This window comes from Choloepus didactylus, chromosome 19 (assembly GCF_015220235.1).
Source record: "Choloepus didactylus isolate mChoDid1 chromosome 19, mChoDid1.pri, whole genome shotgun sequence".
Classification (NCBI taxonomy): Eukaryota; Metazoa; Chordata; class Mammalia; order Pilosa; family Megalonychidae; genus Choloepus; species Choloepus didactylus.
The window spans coordinates 40,519,799-40,541,533 of record NC_051325.1 but is presented as its reverse complement, the minus strand read 5'-3'; the positions used below and the strand labels follow the sequence as shown (position 1 = coordinate 40,541,533).

General features: G+C 37.8%; 1 protein-coding gene across 4 annotated transcripts in view; it reads left to right on the top strand.

The window, feature by feature from the left end:
• The window catches only part of NDRG3 (NDRG family member 3), a 108,703-nt gene that overhangs the window by 75,201 nt on the left and 11,767 nt on the right, over nt 1–21,735 (top strand). For all 4 annotated transcript variants that reach the window (XM_037811012.1, XM_037811013.1, XM_037811010.1 and 1 more), the window contains 4 exons: nt 6,950–7,053; nt 8,169–8,234; nt 8,333–8,384; nt 12,022–12,069. In XM_037811012.1, the coding sequence (XP_037666940.1) occupies nt 6,950–7,053; nt 8,169–8,234; nt 8,333–8,384; nt 12,022–12,069 (270 nt within the window). The remainder of the gene's footprint in view (nt 1–6,949; nt 7,054–8,168; nt 8,235–8,332; nt 8,385–12,021; nt 12,070–21,735) is intronic.

Below are 21,735 nucleotides of genomic sequence, written 5' to 3'. Positions count from 1 at the left end.
CATCTGTTAATGTTTGCTGACATCACATGCCTTACCTGACATCTTTAGAGCCATAACAAGGTGTAAGAAAGGCTTCACAGAAATAGAAATTTCAGAGAAAAATGAAACCATGAAATGTTAGTGATTAAAGAACCTTAGAGACTACCTTGTTCAACCTCCTTGTTTTGCTGTAGAGGAATCAGAAGTCCAAAAAGAGGAAGTGATAATTATCACATGGATAATTGTTAGGTAGGGGAGGGAACTCAACTGGTGGTTGGCATGGGGGGAGCCCCAGTCCTCTTTTAAAATAAGTGAGTTGGATCACCTATGAAACATGATTTTCTCAGCTTTGCCTTCCAACCTTTCTGTTGAGATTTTCTATCTGCTGTTTTTAAATTCCAAGAACACTTCTTTATTCTCCAACTCTTTTTTATAGCTTCCTGTTCATTTTCATGGATGCAGTATCTTATTCTGTGAGAATATTAATGATTTTTCACTGAGATTTTTTTTCTTTGCTACCTCCAAGTTGCTTTTTTTCATGTTTTGATTTCTATCTTTCATGTTAGGTATTGTGCCACTTTTTAATTTATTGTCTTTCGGTCCAGATCTACCTTTCTTTGCCCTGTTTGTGTCACTGGAACTGGGTCTTGTAGAGCTTTCTCCTTTGTCAGTTGACAGCATTAGAATTTATAAATAAAGAACAGTGGAGGGACACTGCATGGCAACAGTGGCAGGAAGGTACATCTCTTGCCAGATTCTGTTTCTTTTTTTTAATTTAGCACAGGAGTCAGTAGCTTGTTGTGTAGAAGGCCTGGGAATGTTCATCTCAGCAGCCTTTAGGTTGTGCCTTCTCCATCCTATGAGGTGTTTCTCTGGGGACCAATCAGGAAACAGAAACCACACTAGTATTTTCAGCATGGCAAATTTAACATTTGTTAACTAGTAGAAAGTGGCTGACTTCTCAGAGAGGTAAGAGAGAACACTAGGAGTCTAGAAGTAGCAGGTGCAAACAAAAGCAGCTTCTACGTCTAGGCTGAGAGACAGTGAATACTGAAGGAACTAAGGATTTAGTTGAGCCCCCACTACAAAGACTGAGATTCATACATCTTCATTGAGGGTGTGGCTTCCACAGAAAACGTAGCTAGCCGATAGTGAAGAAACTTGTCAGAGTGGGGAGAGCCACAGCTGGTCCTAAAGCTGCTCACCAGGTGGGGGAGACAGTTGACTAAAAAGAAGGTTCGAGTTGCTGTAGAGGCTGTAAATTGGGTGTGGAGAGCATGGACTGAAGGTGTAGCTAGAGCTGGTCTGTGAAGGGTTCCCAACACACTGAGTCACTGGCTCCTGTGCTAAATTAAAAAAATAAAAATAAAAAAATTTTAAAAAGGACTGGCAAAGGGAAAATGCACCATTATCACAAAGAAGGGTAAATTTGAGTCTGAGAAACAATACAGTGATAACTGGCACAGATGTTTCCCCCAAATGGCTATTGAGCCCTAGCTGTCAGCCCATATTTAATAAGTGGATCACTAAAAGGCCGCCAAGGGAGGCTTATCACTGTGGATGATCAGGCTGGGTCATTTCTGTGGAGAACTCCTGATGTCAAAACCTGTATATCTTTTCTCTGGACTGGTCAGGTTCCCCAGAGAAGCTTCAAGGTTACACGCCAAGCACTAATAAAAGTATTCTAGGAGCAAATGCAGAAAAAGACTGAGGGTTCAACAATCAGGCTTAAAATGTTCACTGAACCCCCATGTTTTCAGTGTGGTATATTCACCACTACCTGGGCCTGTGGTCTCCTAGTTCAAAGACCTATTTTATCATCTCCAGAAAATAATTCTTCAATTTTCTCCTGGGGTGGGGAAAGGGAAGTCCTCCAGAATGTGGAGGGGGATCTGGGGCTTTGAATGCTTTTTTCTTTTTTCCCATTGGACCACAGGTACAGAAAATTAAAATAATCATAGTCTTGGTTCATTATATGTCCTTATCATTAGTCCCTTCATGGCCCATTTTTATTTATTTAGCTAGCTATTTTTAATAACGTTATAAGCATCCAAGAAACTGACACCCAAAACAAAAGCTAGGATTTGATATTAACCTGCACGTAACCACATGATAGTCTGAATTAATCTGTCCCCTTGTTCCGTCACTCTGAAGAAGCCATCATTCTTTGTTTTCTTTTTTAACAGTCTTATTGCGTCAATATGTATTTCTTTAAAATTATATACATATTTTAATTATAAAAGGGTATTATGTTAATGTAATTTGGGGAACTTTTTCACTTCATTTGCTAAGATTCATCCATGTTATTGTGTGATGTAGTTCATTTATTATGACTTCTGATGGCGTGAACACTTTTGTACATGTCTCCTATAGAACTTGTGCAGGATTTTCTCTTGGGTTTACTCTTACAAGTGGAATTGCTGTGTCTCAGCTGTTTTTTTAAACACAGCTTTATTGAGATATAATTCACTTACCATGAAATCCATCCTTTAAAGGTGTACAATTCAGTGGTATTTAGTATATTTACAGAATTATGCAACCATCACCACAAATACCCGATTTTCATTACTCTTAAAGAAAACCCCATATCTATTAGCAGTCACTCCCCGTTCTTCCCTCCCCTCAACCCCTGGCAACCACTAATCTACTTTTTGTCTCTAAATATTTGCCTATTCCAGAAATTTCATGTAAATGGAATCATATAATATGTGGCCTTTAACTCTGGCTTCTCTCAGTATAATGTTTTCAAGATTTATCCATGTTGTAGCATGTTATCAGTACTTCGTTCCTTTTTGTGACTGAGTAATACTACATTGTATGGCTATGCCACATTTTGTTTATCTGTTCATCAGTCAGTGGACATTTGGGTAGTTTATACTTTTTGGCTATTATGACCAAAGCAGCTATAAATATTCATGTACAGGTTTTTGTGTGGACGTATGTTGGCGGTTTTCTTGGTATATACCTAGGAGTGGAATTACTAGATCACGTGGTAACACTGTGTTTAACCTTTTAAGGAACTGCCCTAGATTGTTTGCCAAAGTGGCTGCACCATCTTACAATCCCACCAGCAATGTGTGAGGGTTCCAGCTTCTCCACATTCTCCACAACACTTGTTATTGTGTCTCTTTTTAATTATAGCCATCCTAGTGAGTGTGAAGTGGTATTTCCTTGTGGTTTTGATATGCATTTCTCTAATGACAAATGTTGCTGAGTATCTTTTCTTCTGTTTATTGGGCATTTGTGTATCTTCTTTGGAAAAAGTATTCAAATCTTTTGCCTGTTTTTAAATGAGGTTATTTATATAAAGTTCTTTAGATATTCTGGGTACAAAGTTTAATCAGATATCTGGTTTGCAAATCTTTTCTTCCATTTTGAGGATTGTCTCTTCACTTTTTTGATAGTTGTTGGAAAGAAAGCTATATAAACGTTCACACAATTGTGGAGGAGAAAAGAATTTATTCATGATCTTGCAAGAACGGGTGCACAACCAAAAACTTGGCAGGTGCACCAAACAATAGAACATAGCAACATTTATGCCCTAAGCCTAACACACAGGTCCCTCCCCTGTTTCTCCATTGGCTGGATACTCCAGAGGTTACAGCCTGTCCAAGAGAGCTAACTAGCCCACTTTTGGGATTTTAAATTGTACAACCTATCCTAGAAAGCTAACTAATTTAAATTTCCCACCAAGAGTTCCCGCCTTTGATTATACTCACATTCCTTTACATTCCAGTGACCCCAGTTATTGCTTGTTTTCACCCATATAAGGAGCTGGCGCCAACTCTAAGCTTACATCAGGGGCCTTTTCCTTCCCTTTAATCGCGGAGCCAGTTTGAGCCAGTCTTGTCTAGTTTCCATTTTCCCTATTCCACATTCCTTTACGGGAAAGCTAAACTTAACCCTTTCTTGCAATAGTGTCCTTTGAAACATAAAAGTCTAATTTTGATGAAGTCCCACATACTTTTTCTTTTGTTGCTTGTTTTTTGGTGTAAAGTCTAAGAAACCACTGCCTAACACAAGGTCCTGATGATGCTTTCTATGTTGTCTTCTAGGAGTTTCATACTTTTGGTTCTTATATTTAGATCTTTGATCCATTTTGAGTTAATTTTTATCTATGATGTGAGGTAGGGGTCCACCTTCATTCTTTCCTGTATTTTTTTTTCCAGCACCATTTGTTGAAGACACTATTCTTTTTCCCTTGGGTGGACTTGGCACCCTTGTCAAAAATCAGTTGACCAGTTATGTGAGGGTTTATTTATGAACTCTCGATTCAGTTCAGTTGGTCTGTATATCTGTCCTGTGCCAATACCATGCTGTTTGATTACTGTAGCTTTGTAATAAGTTTTAAAACTGGAAAGTGTGACTCCTCCAACTTTCTTCTTTTTCTAGATGGTTTTGGGTATTCAGGGCACCCTAACCTTCCATTTATATTTATATATGTATGAGTGTGTGTGTGTATTTTTGTTTATTTGTTTTTTGCACCTGGCTTCTTCTATTTAGCATAGTGTTATTGCTATTGTTATTTTTCTTCTTATAAATTAGATGATCACCTTTTCCATTTCTGCAAAGAAGACTTGGAATTTTGATTTTGTGTTGAATCTGTAAATTGCTTTGGGTAGAATTTATATTTACCCAAAATATATTTTATTTTATGTTTTATATTTATACCCTTAATATATTATGGGTATATTATTATATTTATATATAATAATATACCCATAATATATTAAGATATTTAGTCTTCCAGTTCTTGAACATGGCATGTCCTTCCATTTATTTATGTCGTCTTTGATTTCTTTTAGGAATGTTTTGTAGTTTTTTTGTATGCAAGTGCTTTAAATCCTTGGTTAAATTTGTTCCTGGATATTTGATTCTTTTAGTTGCTGTTGTAAATGGATTTTTAAAAAATTTCCTCTTCATATTGTTCATTAATAATGTATAGAAACATAGATCTTTGTGTGTTGACCCCACCACTTTGCTGAATTCATTTATTAGCTCTAGTAGCTTTGTGGATTTTTCAGGATTTTCTGTATAGGATCATGTCATCCGCAAATAGTGAAAGTTTTACTTCTTGTTTTCCAGTTTGGATGCATTTTATTTCTGTCTTGCCTAATTGCTCTGGCTAGAAGTTCCATCACAATATTGAATAACAGTGGTGACAGTGGGTGTCTTTGTCTTGTTTCTCATCTTAAAGGAAAAGCTTTCAATCTTTTACCATTGAGTATGATGTTAGCTGTGGGTTTTTCATATATGCCCTTTATCATGTTAAGGAAGTTTCCTTCTATTCCTAGTTTTTTAAGTATTTTTACCAAGAATAGGTGCTGGATTTTATCAAATGCCTCTTCTCCATCAATTGAGATGAACTGGGGATTTTTTCTTTCATTCTATTAATGTGTGGTATGTTACTGAGCTGTCACTACCTGAAGTTTAGATCTAGCTAGTGATATGACAGAGATTTTCTTGAGTGCCAGGAGCTATCAAAAACAAAACAATGCAAAAAACACCTTTAACAGTCTGCAAATTGATTGCATTGACTGGTGCTCTGTAAAGCTTCAGAGCTTGGCCTTTCTATCAAGATCAGCCTGAGGCAAAAGTGAAGTATTGAGTTCTCTTTTTCAAGACTGTCTTATTCTGGGTTTTTCCTTAATGGTGACCTTAGGAATTCCCCCCAAGAATCTGGAAGTTCCTTCTACTCCCTGTGAAGTAGACTCCTCCTGCACCCCTGGCGCTTCTGTTGTATGTCATGAAGACTCAACTGTTTCATACACTCCTTTAGCTGTCCTCAAGCTGCTTCTCCCTGCAGGGTAGGTTCTGGGAGGGTGAGCCCAAAAAGAGTTTCCTGATTTGGTCTTTCAGGCTGCCCCGGGTAGATGGGCACCTTCCATAACAGGCACCCAGGACGCACATAGGGGTTACTCTGCTCGCTCAGGAATAGGACTGGCGACCCACAGTGGGGGCACAGGCTGGCCCCATCACACTGGGGAGGAGTTGGGGAAGTAGTAGCAAAGGCACTGCACACTTCTCCCACTGTTTTTAAAGCCACGTTTTCTTGATTCAGCACTTGCCCAGTTACTGCAACCCTTAAACTGTTTGCCAGAGTTTTAAGGAAGATGACTGTGCTGGGTTTTGCTAGTCAGTCAAAGATTCTGTGGGAGAAGCCCTGGAACATCTTATGCCCCCATCTTGTTTGACCAGCTGTGCCATTTTGTTTCTCTTGTATTTTATACCTTTAATAATATTGATAATAAGATTTAATTATAAATAGAGTAAAGCAATAAAATGTCAAAAGTAGAATAGTATATAATTCTGTAATACGTATTATTAAATAATGGGATATAAAGAGATAATCCAATGATTATATCAACGAAGATGTGGATAGATTAGTTTTACAGATTTTTTACTGTTAAGAGAAATAACTTCCATTTATTTTATACTTATAGGTCGCATACCTTTTCTTATTTAATCTTCATACCAGCCCTGTCAGATAGCTGGTTATTATCTCCATTTTATAGACAATAGCTAGATCTAATCATTTTTATGAGAAATGGCAGAACAAGAAAAAAAGCACAAATCAGGAAATCAGAGTTCAGAATGGTTAGTGACCTGCCTAAGTTCCACAGCTAGTACTTGAATCCAAGTCTGGTGCGTTTTTCACTGTGCCCAAGTAAGGATGTTCAGAGTATAGCCCCCTGTTTTAGCTCTTGACCTGGAATTAATTACCAGCCTACTCCAAATAGGATGTTTGCTGCTCTTATCTGAGACAAAATATGGCTCTGAAGCAGTCTGATACAAATAATCATTTAAATCATCCAGCCTACCAGTACATCAGTGGATCCAAGGCTCTGCCCAAGTTCCTGTCATTGGCAGGGGGATTTGGCTTTCAGCACTGAGAATGCAAATCAAACAAGATACACTTGTTTTGTAGCTCAGAAGCTGAATCTCCTTTATCTTCTTTCAATTGTTATAGGAAGAATTGCAAGCCAACCTGGACCTGATACAAACCTACAGACTGCATATTGCCCAAGATATCAACCAAGAAAACCTACAACTCTTCTTGAATTCTTATAATGGGTATGGTTGTTTTCCATTCCTTCACTTAAATGCAGACCAGATCTTTAAAAAAAAAAAAATTGAGAAAAACAATCAATAACAAAAAAATATAATTGATATTCAATGGAGAAGGGAAGGGGGGAATAAACTGCTTCTTCCAGTGTGATGGGGTGGGATTGCTGTCATACTGTTTCACTCATAGTAGATGAAGAAGGACTTGAAGACAGATAAGAAAACATTTCAAGAACAACAAAATAATTGAAAGCTATTTCTGGCATGTTTAAATACCTGTTATTTGAAGACAAAAGGTACCCAAGTTCTGTACACACACCAAAACATACCCAGATAGTTTAAGTTGGCATAGAAAAATGTGTATGGGGAGGCAAAGGATAGAAGTCTTGGGCCTTGAGTCAGTTCTTTGCTGACATCTTGTCATCAGGCAGAAGGAACACATGGACATCAGTAGATTTTTTTTGTTTGTGTATCTCAAAACTTACTGTCTCATTTCCCCCATTCACTGAGAGAGCCTGATTCTTATTTTGGGACTAGCTTCTCCAAGATAAAAATGGTAGTTCCTTCTAGCTTTCTGACAACGTGGAAAAAGACTGAGAAAATGGGTCAGGCGTAACTTATCCAAAGTCACACAACCAGTAAGTAGAAAAGCTAGGTTTTGAACCTGACCTCTCTAGTTCTTTCCTCTGTATGACAGAGCCTCCCTATTTTCACTTGAATCAGAAAGATTTATTAAGTACTGTGCTAAGTAGATTACGTTTCAGAGAAAGCATTTTCCAAAATATGTTAGTCATTCCCTTCTTTTAAGGAATTTATTCCTATAACCTTGGTGGAAAATTGAGGGTTTCAGTAGTGTTGCTGTTGAGTTTTGAGGTTGTCTCATTTTAGCATTACATATTGCCTCTCAGGTCAAGCCAAGAGACTTGTTTCTGCTCTTTACCACTTGCGAAGCCACTGAAAAGGCTACTTGTAAATAAAGTATACATGGGCCCCCTTCCCTGATCAGGTGTGAAAGAAAGACAGTTTTCACGTTTCTTGATACATTTTGATTTCTTGACCAGGAAATAAACTGAATTGCTATGATTTTATCTGAAAAGGGCATTGCTTCTGCTTTGTTTTTCTAGACGGAAAGAACTGGAGCTTGAAAGACCCATGCTAGGCCAAAATGATAACAGAGGAAAAACTTTAAAGTAAGTTCCTCAGTCTTTGCCTCTCATAGACTAATTCAGCGTACAGTGGACGCTGTGCTTATTTGCTAAGTGACATCTCTTGTTTTGCCTCTACCTAGATGTGCCACATTATTGGTAGTTGGGGACAGTTCACCTGCAGTTGAAGCTGTGGTAAGTATGTCCTGATGTTGTGAACAGGAATGAAATTAAAATATAATAAAATAGATTTAACACACTTCTAATACACTAGAAACAGTAGGAAAATACTAGTTTTTGTTAGTTTAATTGCACAGATCAGGGTTTGCTCTTTGTTATATATTCAGGAAAATGAATTCCTCATCAGTCACTATGTAGGTTTCATCAGATGGGAACAGTGCTGCCTTTGATTGCTTTGTGTGGTACAGTTCACTTTGTGGCAAGTAGTATGACTAAATACCGTTTATTTACTGTCAGATTTCTTACAGCTTCAGCCTTCTTCAGCCACAAAAATCTGGATCTATATTAGCAGGCTTGAAGGCTGCTGAGGGTCCATATGCTTTTCTCTACTTCATCAAGCACATAGCACATTAAGAAAAATTATATATCTTATTGTGGAAAATATTAAAAATTTGAAAAACAGGACAGGAGAGAAAATCAGGATCCCATTACCCCAAATAAATTATCTTTTTCTTTAACATAGGCTGGGTCACATTAAATATACAGGTTTTCAGGATCTGATTTATTTAGCACTACTGATAACAGTTTTCCATATTATAAAGTCAATATAAGCATAATTTTGAATAGCTGTATAATGTGCCATCATGTAGATGTACAATCATTTATTTAACCTCATTCTCCCTGCTGATCATTTCTGATTTTGCACTTTTAATAATGTTGCTATTAAACCTTTTTATAAAATCTTCTACTGAATCTTTATAAAATCTTCTACTTAATCTTTGATTATTTCCTTGAGATAGATTTCCAGAAGTGGAATTAATGTGTCAAAAATCATAAACATTTGTAAGGTTTTTAATATATTTTTCCAGATTCCTTTCCAGAAAACTTACAAGAGTATATACTGCCACCAGATATATATGAGAATTCCTGTTTTATAGCACCCTGTCCAGCATTGAATTTTTTATTTTATTAGTACTTAATTTGATAGATTAAAAATGGACCCCATTTTTAAAACCCTACTGTTTCAATTTGCGTTTCTTTGATTACAAATGATGTTGACATTTTTTCATGATTATTAACACTTGCCTTTCTTCTTTCATGCAGCATATATAACATAACTATCTTTGTGAAAATACCTGGTTTTCTTTGGCAGCCTTCACTTCTGCCCTATTAGAGCCAAATATTAGGGTCTGAGGCTTTTTTGAAGAGAGAGACTAATAAATAATCAGAGACGTAGACATAGACAGGAAATTTTGTGGGGCAGAGAGAAATGTTCATAAGGTGAGATAGATGTGACAATAGAATATAGTCACACCTCCCAGAATTTCCTTGTAAAAATATTCTGTGTCTGGTGTAAAATACATGGCATAACTTGAGTACAGAGGCAAAATAACCATAACTTTAAAAAAAAACAAAAAAACAAAAAAACTCCAAAGGTAATAAAGTTACAGTAATGATCCCAGTTCGTCAAGAAGGAGTTTTGTAAAGGACACTCTTTTCTGGCTAAAAGGATGGCGAAATATGTTACAAAAATATCCATCAAAAACATTTTATTAAACATGTTTACTTAAAACAGGACAATAGGATTCTGTTTTTAGAAAATACCCTTAATCAGAACTCTGGTAATTCTGTTAAGTATTTCCGTGAATCTTTGATCTAAAGTTATTTGCCTTTTAAAAATTTTATGGACTTAAAGCAATATTTCTAATTACTTTTTAAGACTATATAATTTGGCCATATAGGTTTCTACATTCTCCGTTTTTATAGAAAAAAACTTCAGGATCCCCATCTATACCATAAAGTAGATGTTCTTGTAGACACAGTCAGACCTAGCTCCCCAGCCTTAGAGCATTTTATCTCACAAATTGGTAGTGATTAGAGGGAGATCCATACCTGGGAGAACAAGGAGACACTCCACAAGTTCTGGTCACTGTTGCTGGCTATTCTTGCTCAGTTATTCATTCAACATCATTTTTTGAGCATCTCCTATTTGCTCAGTGCTATGGAGAATAAAAAAATGAATAAGTCAGTCTCTGCATGTTGGGAGCTGGGGGAGAGAGTAGACATGTCAAAAACCATACATTCTGATTGGCCTTCCAGATATCAAGACTTCTCATAATCATAGAAATGACAAAGTAGTAAACCAAGGAAAGCACAATTATTATAGTAAAATCAGATTTGGGAGTTCATTTACCCAGAAAATATTTTTTGTATATCTGCTGTGTTTTGAGCACTGTGCTTGGCAGTTAGGGATCAAGTTCTTAAATTCTACCCTTTAGATGTAATGCATTTTCCAGAGTAAACGGTACATTTGTTTATCGCTCCCTGTATTGTCATTTGTATAGAGCAAATCAAAATCCTAACTGCTATGATCTTGGCTTTTAGATCATCCCCTATACCTGAGCATCAGCAGTCTCCAGAGCAAAAAGCCCAGCCACATTACTGGTTCTTGCCTAGGTAATTGTAATAACTCCCTAACTGGCTCATTGCCTCTGCCATCTGTCAAAAAAGTCCGTTGCTGGTTACTTTCCTAAAATATCTTAAATCCTGTCACCTCAGAAACTTGTGACTTCTTGCCTTCCACAGTCAGCTCCAGTCAGCTGCTCCAGCCAGCCTCTCCCACCTTTACCTCTCACTGCATCTTCATCCCACACTTATGTCTGTAACCCTACAAATGCCCTACATTTTATCTTTTTCTGCCCTGGACTTTGCTTATGCTTTTCCCCTGACCCTGGAAAGCATCAACCCCCGCACCCCTTCTCCTTTCTCTGTCTGTGTAAATTGCACTCTTCTGTCAATACTCAGCTCAGTTGTGAAGTTTTTGAAAGTTACTTCATTCTGCCTTACATCATCTGTTTCCACCCCACTAGATTCCAAACTCTTAGAACATTGTTTTGTATGTGTGTTTGGCATACACACATAGTTCCAGCTGATCAGATTAGCCATAAAACATTGCTGAAGCTGCAGGTTATCTCCCCAAAACATTTTCTTTGAGGTCCCTCTGCATTTGTAAACATGTAAATACACAAAGTTGTAATTCTTAATTATGATGAGTGATTTGATAGAAAAGAACAAGGTACAATGAGAGAAAAATCATGGTGGGGACCCACTACAGACTGTATGGCAAAGAAAAGCCTTGAGGCAGAAAAGAGGCAGGGTGTGAAGAATGGCATACCCAGGTACCTCTAGGGCACGGGAGAGGGTGAGAGATGAGGTAAAGGGAGGTAAGCAGGTTTCAGTCATTAGAGCCAGTTGTGCTGGGAAGCCATTGAGCGGATCCCGGAAAGATAGGGCCATTTCACATTTTTAAATGGTAATTTGCTCCATGCCTTGTAGACAGTAAGAGGAATTAGATTCAACGTGTAGTTCTTCAAAGACTACTTGTAACATTTTAAGAAAATGAAAATCAGATTTGTAAACCTGCTCAGAAGTATTGGATATAAAGTACCTCATCCATCCATCTATTTGTTGGTCGCCTACCTAGTGTTTTGTAACCTCTTTGGATGGTTCAGCCATCTCTAAATTGAGTTGTTGATCCTGCAAGATCATTCTCATGCCAAGCCATTTCTTATTTTTCTAGCAATATTTAAAATTCTGTTTCCTGGTTTGTTTGTTTTTTTCTCTCTTTCTGTTTTCTCTTCTTTTTTTTAAGGTTGAATGCAACTCTCGCCTGGACCCTGTAAACACAACTTTGCTAAAGGTAATGTGTCTTTGTCCCTCACTGCCAACCGTTTGCAAGTAAATTATACATTGTTCAAATTATTGTGTTTTCTGAAATAGTTGTCTAGAAAGAAGCGAAGTTTCTTTCTCTAAGTATCTCTGTGTCTCTTAAAAAAAGAAAAGAAAAAAGTCCTGATTATATTCTCATTGTAGAAAAATTGGAAAATAGAGAAAAAGTAGAAATAATGAAATAAATTAAAATTACCCAAATTCTACCACCCAAAGGTAACCTCTGGTAAAATATTGGTGTCTTTTTCGTATACATTTTTCATCTTTAAGATTGTGGTGTAGTTGTAGCCATGTATCTGTTTTCCTTAACTATATGACATAAGCATTTTCCCATGTAATTAAAAACTTCATAGACATTATTTTTTAATGTTGTGAGAATTAAATAAGATGATGGATGGGAATCCTTTGCATGCTCAATCCTACTGTATTGGTACGAAAGCTTCTGATAACATAATAATGAGGGTGGATACATTTTTTTTCCTTAGCAAATAGAGAGCACTTCTTTACTTAATTTCTAAGGTTCATATCAGGTTTCTCCCCTTTTGACTGTACCTCAGGCAATAGTTTCAACCTAGCATTGTCTCAACCTAGATTTTGCTAGAGCCGCTACTAAAATGTTTAGGTAGCTGACCTCCTAGTTTGAATCTGGACTACTGTAGATTTAAGTACTGATCTTATGTAGCTTACTGCTCCTTCATCAGCCTGAAAGACCTCTGCCTTCTTCCCTTACTTTTTCAAGTGTGCTTGAAAGAAAAGTGCTGTTGCCAGAGGCAGCCCGTAGTTGCTAGAAATATAGCATAAAGGTAATACTCTGAAGTGACCAAATTCAGAACGTTCTGGGCTCCAGGTGATTGGTAAGACTAATATAAAATATGATATGTGGTTTCATCCCCTTCCCAATCAAGATGGTGGAATGAAATGCTTCAGGGCTTCATCCACCCCATAGAAGCTTTGAACAACCAGCAGGAACTGGCAGGAATATCTTTCTCAAAAGCTCCAGAAAAACAGTCACAGTACTGCAGTAGTAGAACAAGTGCTGGATAAAGAAAAAGGCATCCTTAAAAGATGTAGATCTTGTGTTGCCCTGACTAGCCCCTTACCTACCCCTCACCAGTTTGGCATGGAGCTGGCCCATGCTCCTAGTGTGGATCCCTGGTCCTGGTTCCAGAGGGAGCAGAGTAACCCTTGTACACATAGTGGAAGCATGTATGTCTGCCTCAGTCTTTCTAATGGTGGCCTGAGGGACTCATCAATCCAGAACTTGCCCTGCATTTAGATGGCAGTTCCTATAACTCTCCCTCAGCCTGCTGTGGGGGAGCAGTCAAGTTGTGCTGCCTGGGGCAAGGGATTGCTGGCTGTAGCATAGAACCATGAGGAAACCATTTCCTAGGGAAGAGGGGACATTTGTAAACAAGGGAGTTCCTAGGGCCACATGTGCAGAAAGCATCCAGCAGGTCCCTGTGCTTTGGCCTAGAGCTATTCTCTAAAATCATTTTATGGATAAACTCGAAAGGAGAGTATTTGCTTAGGTCAATCTCCAAAGACTGGGAGAGGTGTTTTTGGTTTTCTTTTCTTTTTATTTTTAGCTCCTGGCATTCAAGGAAAGCTCTAGTGGTAACACTGGCTGGATACAAGCTTAAGGAATAGGTGCTTCATAGTCTAAATTCCAGTGATAGCACATTAAAATATCAAAATGTCCAAGTTTCAACAAAAGATTACAAAAGATACAGAGAGACAGGAATCAATGGCCCAGGCAAAGGGGAAGGTGAAAGCATTAGAAATCATCAATGAAGAGGACTTGACCTGGCACATACCAGACAAAGACTTTAAAAAATGGTCCTAAATATGCTCAAAGAGCTAAAGGAAAACATGAACAAAGTAACAAAGGAAATCAGGAAAATGGTAGATGAACACAAAGAGAATGTCAGTAGAAAAATGGCAATCATAAAAAATAACCAAACAGAACTGAAGACCACAGCAATAGAAATTTAAAATTCCTTAGAGGGGTTCAACAGCAGATTGGAGCTGGCAGAAGAGAAAATCAGTAAACTTGAAATAATTTAGTCTGAGGAGTAGAAAGAAGAAAGAATGAAGAAAAGTGAACAGAGTCTGAGGAAACAGTGGGACACCATTAAGTGTACCAATATACACATTGTGGGAGTCCCAGAAGGAGAAAAAAGGGACAGAATATTCAAAAGAAATAATGGCTGGAAATGTCCCGAGTTTAACAAACATATGAATCTGTATATACAAGGTGCTCAACTAACTCCAAACAGGATAAACCCAAATAGACCTACACCATGACATATTACATTCAAACTGTCAAATGCCAGAGATAGAGAGAATTCTGAAAGCCTCAAGAGAGAAGCTACATGTCATATACTGAAGAGCCTCAATGAGATTAAATGCCAGTTTCTCATCAGAAATCGTGGTGGCAAGAAGGCAGTAGGATGACATATGTAAAGTATAGAAAGCAAAAAAAATTGCCAACCAAGAATTCTACATCTAGCAAAACTGTCTTTCAAAAGTGAGGGAGAGAAACAAACAAACCAGAAACAACTTAAGCTTGGCTTCTGACACCCTTGACCCCTGGCCAGGACAGGGTCTGCTGAGAATTAAAGGGACCGCACCTCTTTACACCAGTGGGGAGCTGCGGGCCGACAAGCACCACCTGCTGGGCAGGATAGGAAAAGCACCAAGTCTAGAGGCCTCACAGGGAAGTCTGTCAATCTTCTAGGACTCACCCTGAGGGAAACCTGGTACTAAATACAGCCACCTCCTGAGACCTGAGCCCCTCTTGTCTGGGAAAATCTGATTGGGGTAATCAAGGAAACCAGATGCCTAGACAATAGAAAATGACAAAGCACCCTAGGAAAAAAGAAACAAACTTACACTTCAACTGAGATACAGGAATTGAAATAACTAATTAAAGATCTTCAAACAAATATGCTAAATCAATTCAAAAATCAATGAGTTGAGGGAAGATATGGCAAAAGAAATGAATGATATAAAGCAGGCATTGGGTGACCATAAGGAAGAACTCAAATGTTTGAAAAAACAGTTGGCAGAACTTACGGGAATGAAAGGCACAACACAAGTGATGAAAAACACAACGGAGACATACAACAGCAGATTTGAAGATGCAGAAGAAAAGATTCAAAAACTGGAGAACAGGACATCTGAAATCCTACACACAAAAGAACAGATAGGGAAAAGTATGAGAAAATATGAGCAACATTTCAGGGAATTGAATGACAACATGAAGCTCATGAATGTACGTGTCATGGGTATCCCAGAAGAAGAAGGGAAGGGAAGGGGGGCAGAAACGATAATGGAGGAAAAAATCACTGAAAATTTCCCATCTCTTATGAAAGACATGAAATTACAAATTCAAGAAGCACAGCATACCCCAAACAGAATAGATCCAAATAGACCTATACCAACACACTTAATATTCAGATTATCAAATGTCAAAGACAAAGAGAGAATACTGGAAACAGCAAGAAAAAAACAGTCCATCACATACAAGGGAAGCTCAGTAAGACTATGTTCAGATTTCTCAGTAGAAACCATGGAGGTAAGATGGCAGTGGTATGATATGTTTAAGATACTGAAAGAGAAAAACCTCCAACCAAGAATTTTATAGCCAGCAAAACTGTCCTTCAAATATGAGAGAGTTTAAAGTGTTCTCAGACAGACAATGATAGAGTTTGTAAACAAGGTACCTACTCTACAGGAAATAAAGGGAACACTACAGACAGATAGGAAAAGACAGTAGAGAGAGGTTTGGAGCACAGTTTTGGTGTAGTAGCACAGTAATTTAAGTACACTGAATAAAGTTGACTGTGAATACAGGTGAAAGAGGAAGGTTAGGGGCATGTAGGACATGAGAAGGAAAGATAGAAGATAAAGATTGGGACTGTATAACTTAGTGAAACCTAGAGCGGTCAATTATTGTGATAAAATGTACAAATATGTTTTTACATGAGAGAGAACAAATGAATGTCAACTTTGCAAGGCGTTAAAAAGGGGGTGGTATTGGGGAAAAAAATACAATCAATGCAAACTAGAGTCTGTAGTTAACAGTAACATTGTAATATTCTTCCTTTAATTGTAACAAAGGCAATACACCAAAGCTAAATGCCTGTAAGAGGGAGATAAAAGGGAGGGGCATGGGATCCTTGGCATTGGTGATGTTGTCTGACTTTTTTATTGTATTTTATTTTAATTTTACCTTTTCTTTTGTTGCTTTTTAGTTGTCATTTTTTCCCTTTCTTTTTTTTCTTTTGTCTTCTTACTTTTTTCACCTCTTCCCCGTTCTTTATGGAAAAAATGGAAATGTCCTTACATAGATAGTGGTGGTGAATGTATAACTTCCCAATTATACAGGAAACCATGGATTGTTTACTTAAGATACAATATATGGTGCATGAAAAAAACTGTCTGAAAAATAAACAGAGGGATATAAGTCCTGGAGAAAATGTGGAGAAAGGGATGTACCTACCACCGTCAGTGGGGAAGTAAAATGGTACAGCCCATATTGGAGGGCAGTGTGGTGGTTCCACAGGAAGCTAAGCATAGGATTGCCATATGGTCCTGCAATCCAGTTATTGGGTATTTACTTGGAAGAACTGAAAAGAGGGACACGAATGGACATTTGCACAGTGAGATTTATGGTGTCAGTATTCATGAATGGCAGTGGATGAAGGTGGCCTAAGGGTACATCTGCTGGTGACTGGAATGGCAAACTGTTATGTACATAAAATGGAATGTTAAGCTGCTGCAAGGAGGAGTGAAGTTGTGAGGTGAATGGACATTGAGGGCAGTATGTTGGGTGAAATAAACCAGAAATGAAAAGAAAAATATTATAAACCCCATTAATATGGACTAACTATAATGCGCAAACTCTGAGACCTGAACGTGAGAGCATAGGTTATCAGGGGAAGGCTTATTGTAAAAGTTCCTAGATTGTAAGCTCTTACAGCAGTTACTTACATCTTTTCCTGAGTTGTAATGGCCGATTCTTAAATTCTGAGATGCTGAGCTCTTTGTGTATAATCTGGTCAGTCCCTGGAACTTTGGGTTATCTGTGTGACACCTGAGACTCAGAGCCAGAGTCCAACAGCTATGAATGTCAGTATTACCCCATATAGCAAATGTTAAGGTGTCTGAAAAAAGAAATCAGACTTCAGTTAGAGCTATGAACAAAATGGACTTCATTAGGACTAAGGTAAATCAAACTAAAGGGTAAAAGATGATATTGACAGTGTTTTTAAAACTTCAACTTCTGTGTGAGACCAAAGGAAGAGACATTTATTAGATGCAAAATCTATATTGTTTGTAACACACTATGTGATTTAACTTGTGTGGTCAATTTCCTCAAACAACATAATTACATGGAATGTTGAATAGGGAGTGAAATCTGGTTGGTACAAGCTAGTGTGAAGCCCCAATACATCCCAGAGTAATTTGGGCAGAGAATAAAAATGTATTTGCAAAGCCCCCTTGAGGGACTGGGGGAAAATGTGGAAATGTAGAAATATTAAATTTCCCCACCTGGGGAATTGATGATATTCTCACAAGCACTGGGGACTGCCAGTTTGGAAGGCTGAGCCCTCAATCTTAGGGCGTGTCCTTATGAAGTTTATTGCTGCAAAGGAGAGGCTAAGCCTACTTAAAATAGTGCCTAAGAGTCACACCCCTGGAGAACCTCTTTTGTTGCTCAGATGTGGCCTCTCTATCTAAGCCAACTTGGCAGGAAAACTCACTGCACTCCTGTGCTGGTTTGAATGTATTATGTCCCCCAGAAGAGGCCATATTCTTTGATGCAATCTTGTGTGGGCAGACATATCAGTGTTGATTGGGTTGTAATTCTTTGAGTGTTTCTGTGGAAAAGCGCCCCACCCAACTGTGTGTGATGACTCTGATTGGATAATTTCCATGGAGGTGTTACCCTACCCATTCAGGGTGGGTCTAAATTAAATCACTGGAGCCATATAAATGAGCTGACAAACAGAAGGAACTCAATGCAGCTGTGAGTGACATTTTGAAGAGCAACTGAGAGTGACATTTTGAAGAGGAGCTACAGCCAAGAGGGACACTTTGAAGAATGCACAGAAGCTGAGAGAGTAGCTGCAGATGAGAGACAGTTTGAAGATGGCCACTGAAAGCAGACTCTTGCTCTGGAGAAGTCAAGAGAGGATGACCACCCCAAGAGCAACTAAGAGGGACATTTTTGAGGAACTGCAGCCTAGAGAGGAACGTCCTGGGAGAAAGCCATTCTGAAACCAGAACTTTGGAGCAGACGCTAGCCACATGCCTTCCCAGCTAACAGAGGTTTTCCAGACACCATTGGCCATCCTCCAGTGAAGGTACCCGATTGTTTATGACTTACCTTGGACACTTTATGGCGTAAAGACTATAACTTTGTAACCAAATAAACCCCTTGATCCATTTCTGGTGTTTTGCATTCCAGCAGTATTAGCAAACTAGAACAACTCTCCTCTACGTGGGATATGACTTCCAGGGGTGTAAATCTCCCTGGCAGCATGGGCTATGACTGGCAGGGATGAGCTTGGCCCTGGCATTGTGGGACTGAGAAAGCCTTCTTGGACCAAAAGGAGGAGGAGACATGAAACAAAATAAAGTTTCAGTGGCTGAGAGATCTCAAGTAGGGTTGAGAGGTCATTCTGGAGGTTATTCTTATGCATTATATAGATGTTCCTTTTTTAGAGTATTGGAATAGCTGGAGGGAAATAACCTGAAATGTTGAACTATAACCCAGTAGCCTTTATTCTTGAAGATGATTGCATAACTATATAGCTTACACTGTTTGTGTGATTGTGAAAACTTTGTGGCTCCCATTCCCTTTGTACAGTGTGTGAACAGGTGAATGGAAAAATGAGGACCAAAAGTAAATGAATAATAGGAAGGGATGGGGGGTATGGGATGTTTTGGGTGTTCTTTTTTACTTTAATTCTTATTCTTTTTTGTGTGTGATAATGAAAATGTTCAAAAATTGATTGTGGTGATGAATGTACAAAGGGTGCTGTGACAATTGCTTGTACACCATGGATGTTTATCGTATGTGAATATAGCTCAATAAAATTGAATTTTTAAAAAAAGTGAGGGAGAGAATAAGATGTTCTCAGATAAACAAAAGCTGAGGAACTTCGTCACCACTAGTACAACCCTACAAGAGTTGCTAATAAGAACAGATAAGATATTGAGGGTAATCTTAATGATAAGGGAATGCTCAGGAATAACTATGGTTTTCTAATTTTCTTGTGGTATGCTAGGAGCATATTGGAAGCAATGGCGTTATTTCAGGATATTTGTTTTTCCTGTTCCTTTGTTTTATTTTGCCTGGAAATGTTTTGTTTTGTTTTGTTTTCCATAAATTGAGTCTTAAAAAAAAAAAAGAATTGCTAAAGAGAGTTCTGCAAGTGAAAAGGAAAGGACACTAGACAATAGAGTGAAGTCACAAGAAGAAATAAGGATCACCAGTAATGGTAACAACATGGGTAAAGATAAATGCCAGTACTGTAGAGTGTTGGGTTTATAACACCACTTTTTTTTTTTTTTTAATAAATTCAAACTTACAGTAACAGTTGCAAAAATAATACAGACCCCATACACAGGACTCCAGCATACCCCCACCACCCTCCAGTGATACCCCAGTCTACTAACTTTAATATTTTGTCACTTTACCATTTCTTTCTTTCCCTCCCTTCCTGTCTATCATCCATCATCTATTGCTCTGTCTTCTAAACATATGAGAGCAAATTGCACACATCCTTTAACAAATAATATAATTCACATATACATTTCCTATGAACAAGAATATTCATTTATGTAATCACATTAAGTATAGTTAAGTTCAAAAAATTTAACATTGATGTAAAGCTTACATTCTATATTTCATTTTTTTCTTATGTCCCAATTGTGTTCTTTTGAGGCTTTTCTCCTCTATTCTTAGATCTCATCCAGGATCATCTATGGCATTTAATTGTCATTATCCATTTAGACTGTCTTTTTTTTCAATTGTGGAAACATAAATACAGCATAAATCTTCCCATTCCAACCCCTCCCACGCATTCCATTTAGTGGAATTAATCACATTCAGAATGTTGCAATGCCATCACCTTCCCACCATCCGTTACTAGAAATTTCCCTTCACCCCCAACGGAAACCCTACACTCATTTCTTATTAACTCCCCATTGCCCCTTCCCCCACTTCTCATAACCTATACTCTACTTTTCACCTCTGTGATCATATTCTCTGATACTTTCTTTGTGTTTACACTGGGGCTTAAATTTAACATCTTAAATCTATAACAATCTTGTTTTTCTTTGATACCAACTTAACTTCAATAGGACACATAAACTATGTTCCTATACTCCTCCATTCCCCTATCTTTATGTAGTTCTTGTCAAAAATTACGTATTTTACATTGAGTCCAAAACCACTGATTTATCATTACAACTATGTATTTTAGATCCTGTAGGACATAGTGGAGTTACAAATCAAAAATACAGTAATATTGGTATTTATATTTACCATGTGACCTTTACTGGAAATCTTTATTTCTTCATGTGGTTTCAGTCAATTGTTTAGTGTCCCTTCCTTTCAGCCTGCACATTCCCTTTAGCATTTCTTATAGGACTGATCTACTGGTAATGAAGTCCCTCAGCGTTTGATTATCCGGGAATGTTTTCATCTCCCCCTCATTTTTACCCTCCAGGTGTTTGTGAATTTTCTAAGTCTCTGATGGTTATTGACTTCTATTTGTATTCCATTGTGTCAGCAAATGTGCTTTGAATAAATTCAATTTTTTTTTTGATTTAGTAAGGCTTGTTTTATGTCCCAGCATATGATCTATTCTGGAGAAAGATCCGTGACCACTAGAGAAGAATGTGTATCCTGGTGATTTGGGATGTAATGTTCTATATATGTCTGTTAAATTTCTCTGTATCTCTCTCTCCTTTCTTTGTTTCTCTGTCAGTAGGGCTCCATTTAATATCTGAAGTAGGGCAGGTCTTTTGTTAGCAAAATCTCTCAGCATGTGTTTGTGAAAATTTTAAGCTCTCCCTCAAATTTGAAGGAGAGTTTTGCTGGATAAAGTCTTCTTGGTGGCTACTGAGTAGTCACTAGTTAGTCTTATGTTGTTTGCTTTGTATGTGGTGAATTGCTTTTCTCTTGCTGCTTTCAGAACTTGCTCCTTCTCTTCAGTATTTGACAGTCTGATCAGAATATGTCTTAGGGTGGGTTTATTTGGATTTATTCTATTTGGAGTTCGCTGGGCATTTATGCTTTGTATATTCATATTGTGTAGAAGGTTTGGGAAGTTTTCTCCAACAATTTCTTTGAATACTCTTTCTAGACCTTTACCCTTCTCTTCCCCTTCTGGGACACCAATGAGTCTTATATTTGGGCATTTTATCTATCATATCCCTGAGGTCCATTTCTATTTTTTCAATTTTTTTCCCATTCTTTCTTTTGTTCTTTCATTTTCTGTTCTGTGGTTCTCAAGGTTGCTGAGTCGTCGTTCAGCTTCCTCTAGTCTTGTACTATGAGTATCCAGAATCTTTTTAATTTGGTCAGCAGTTTCTTTTATTTCCATAAGATCATCTATTT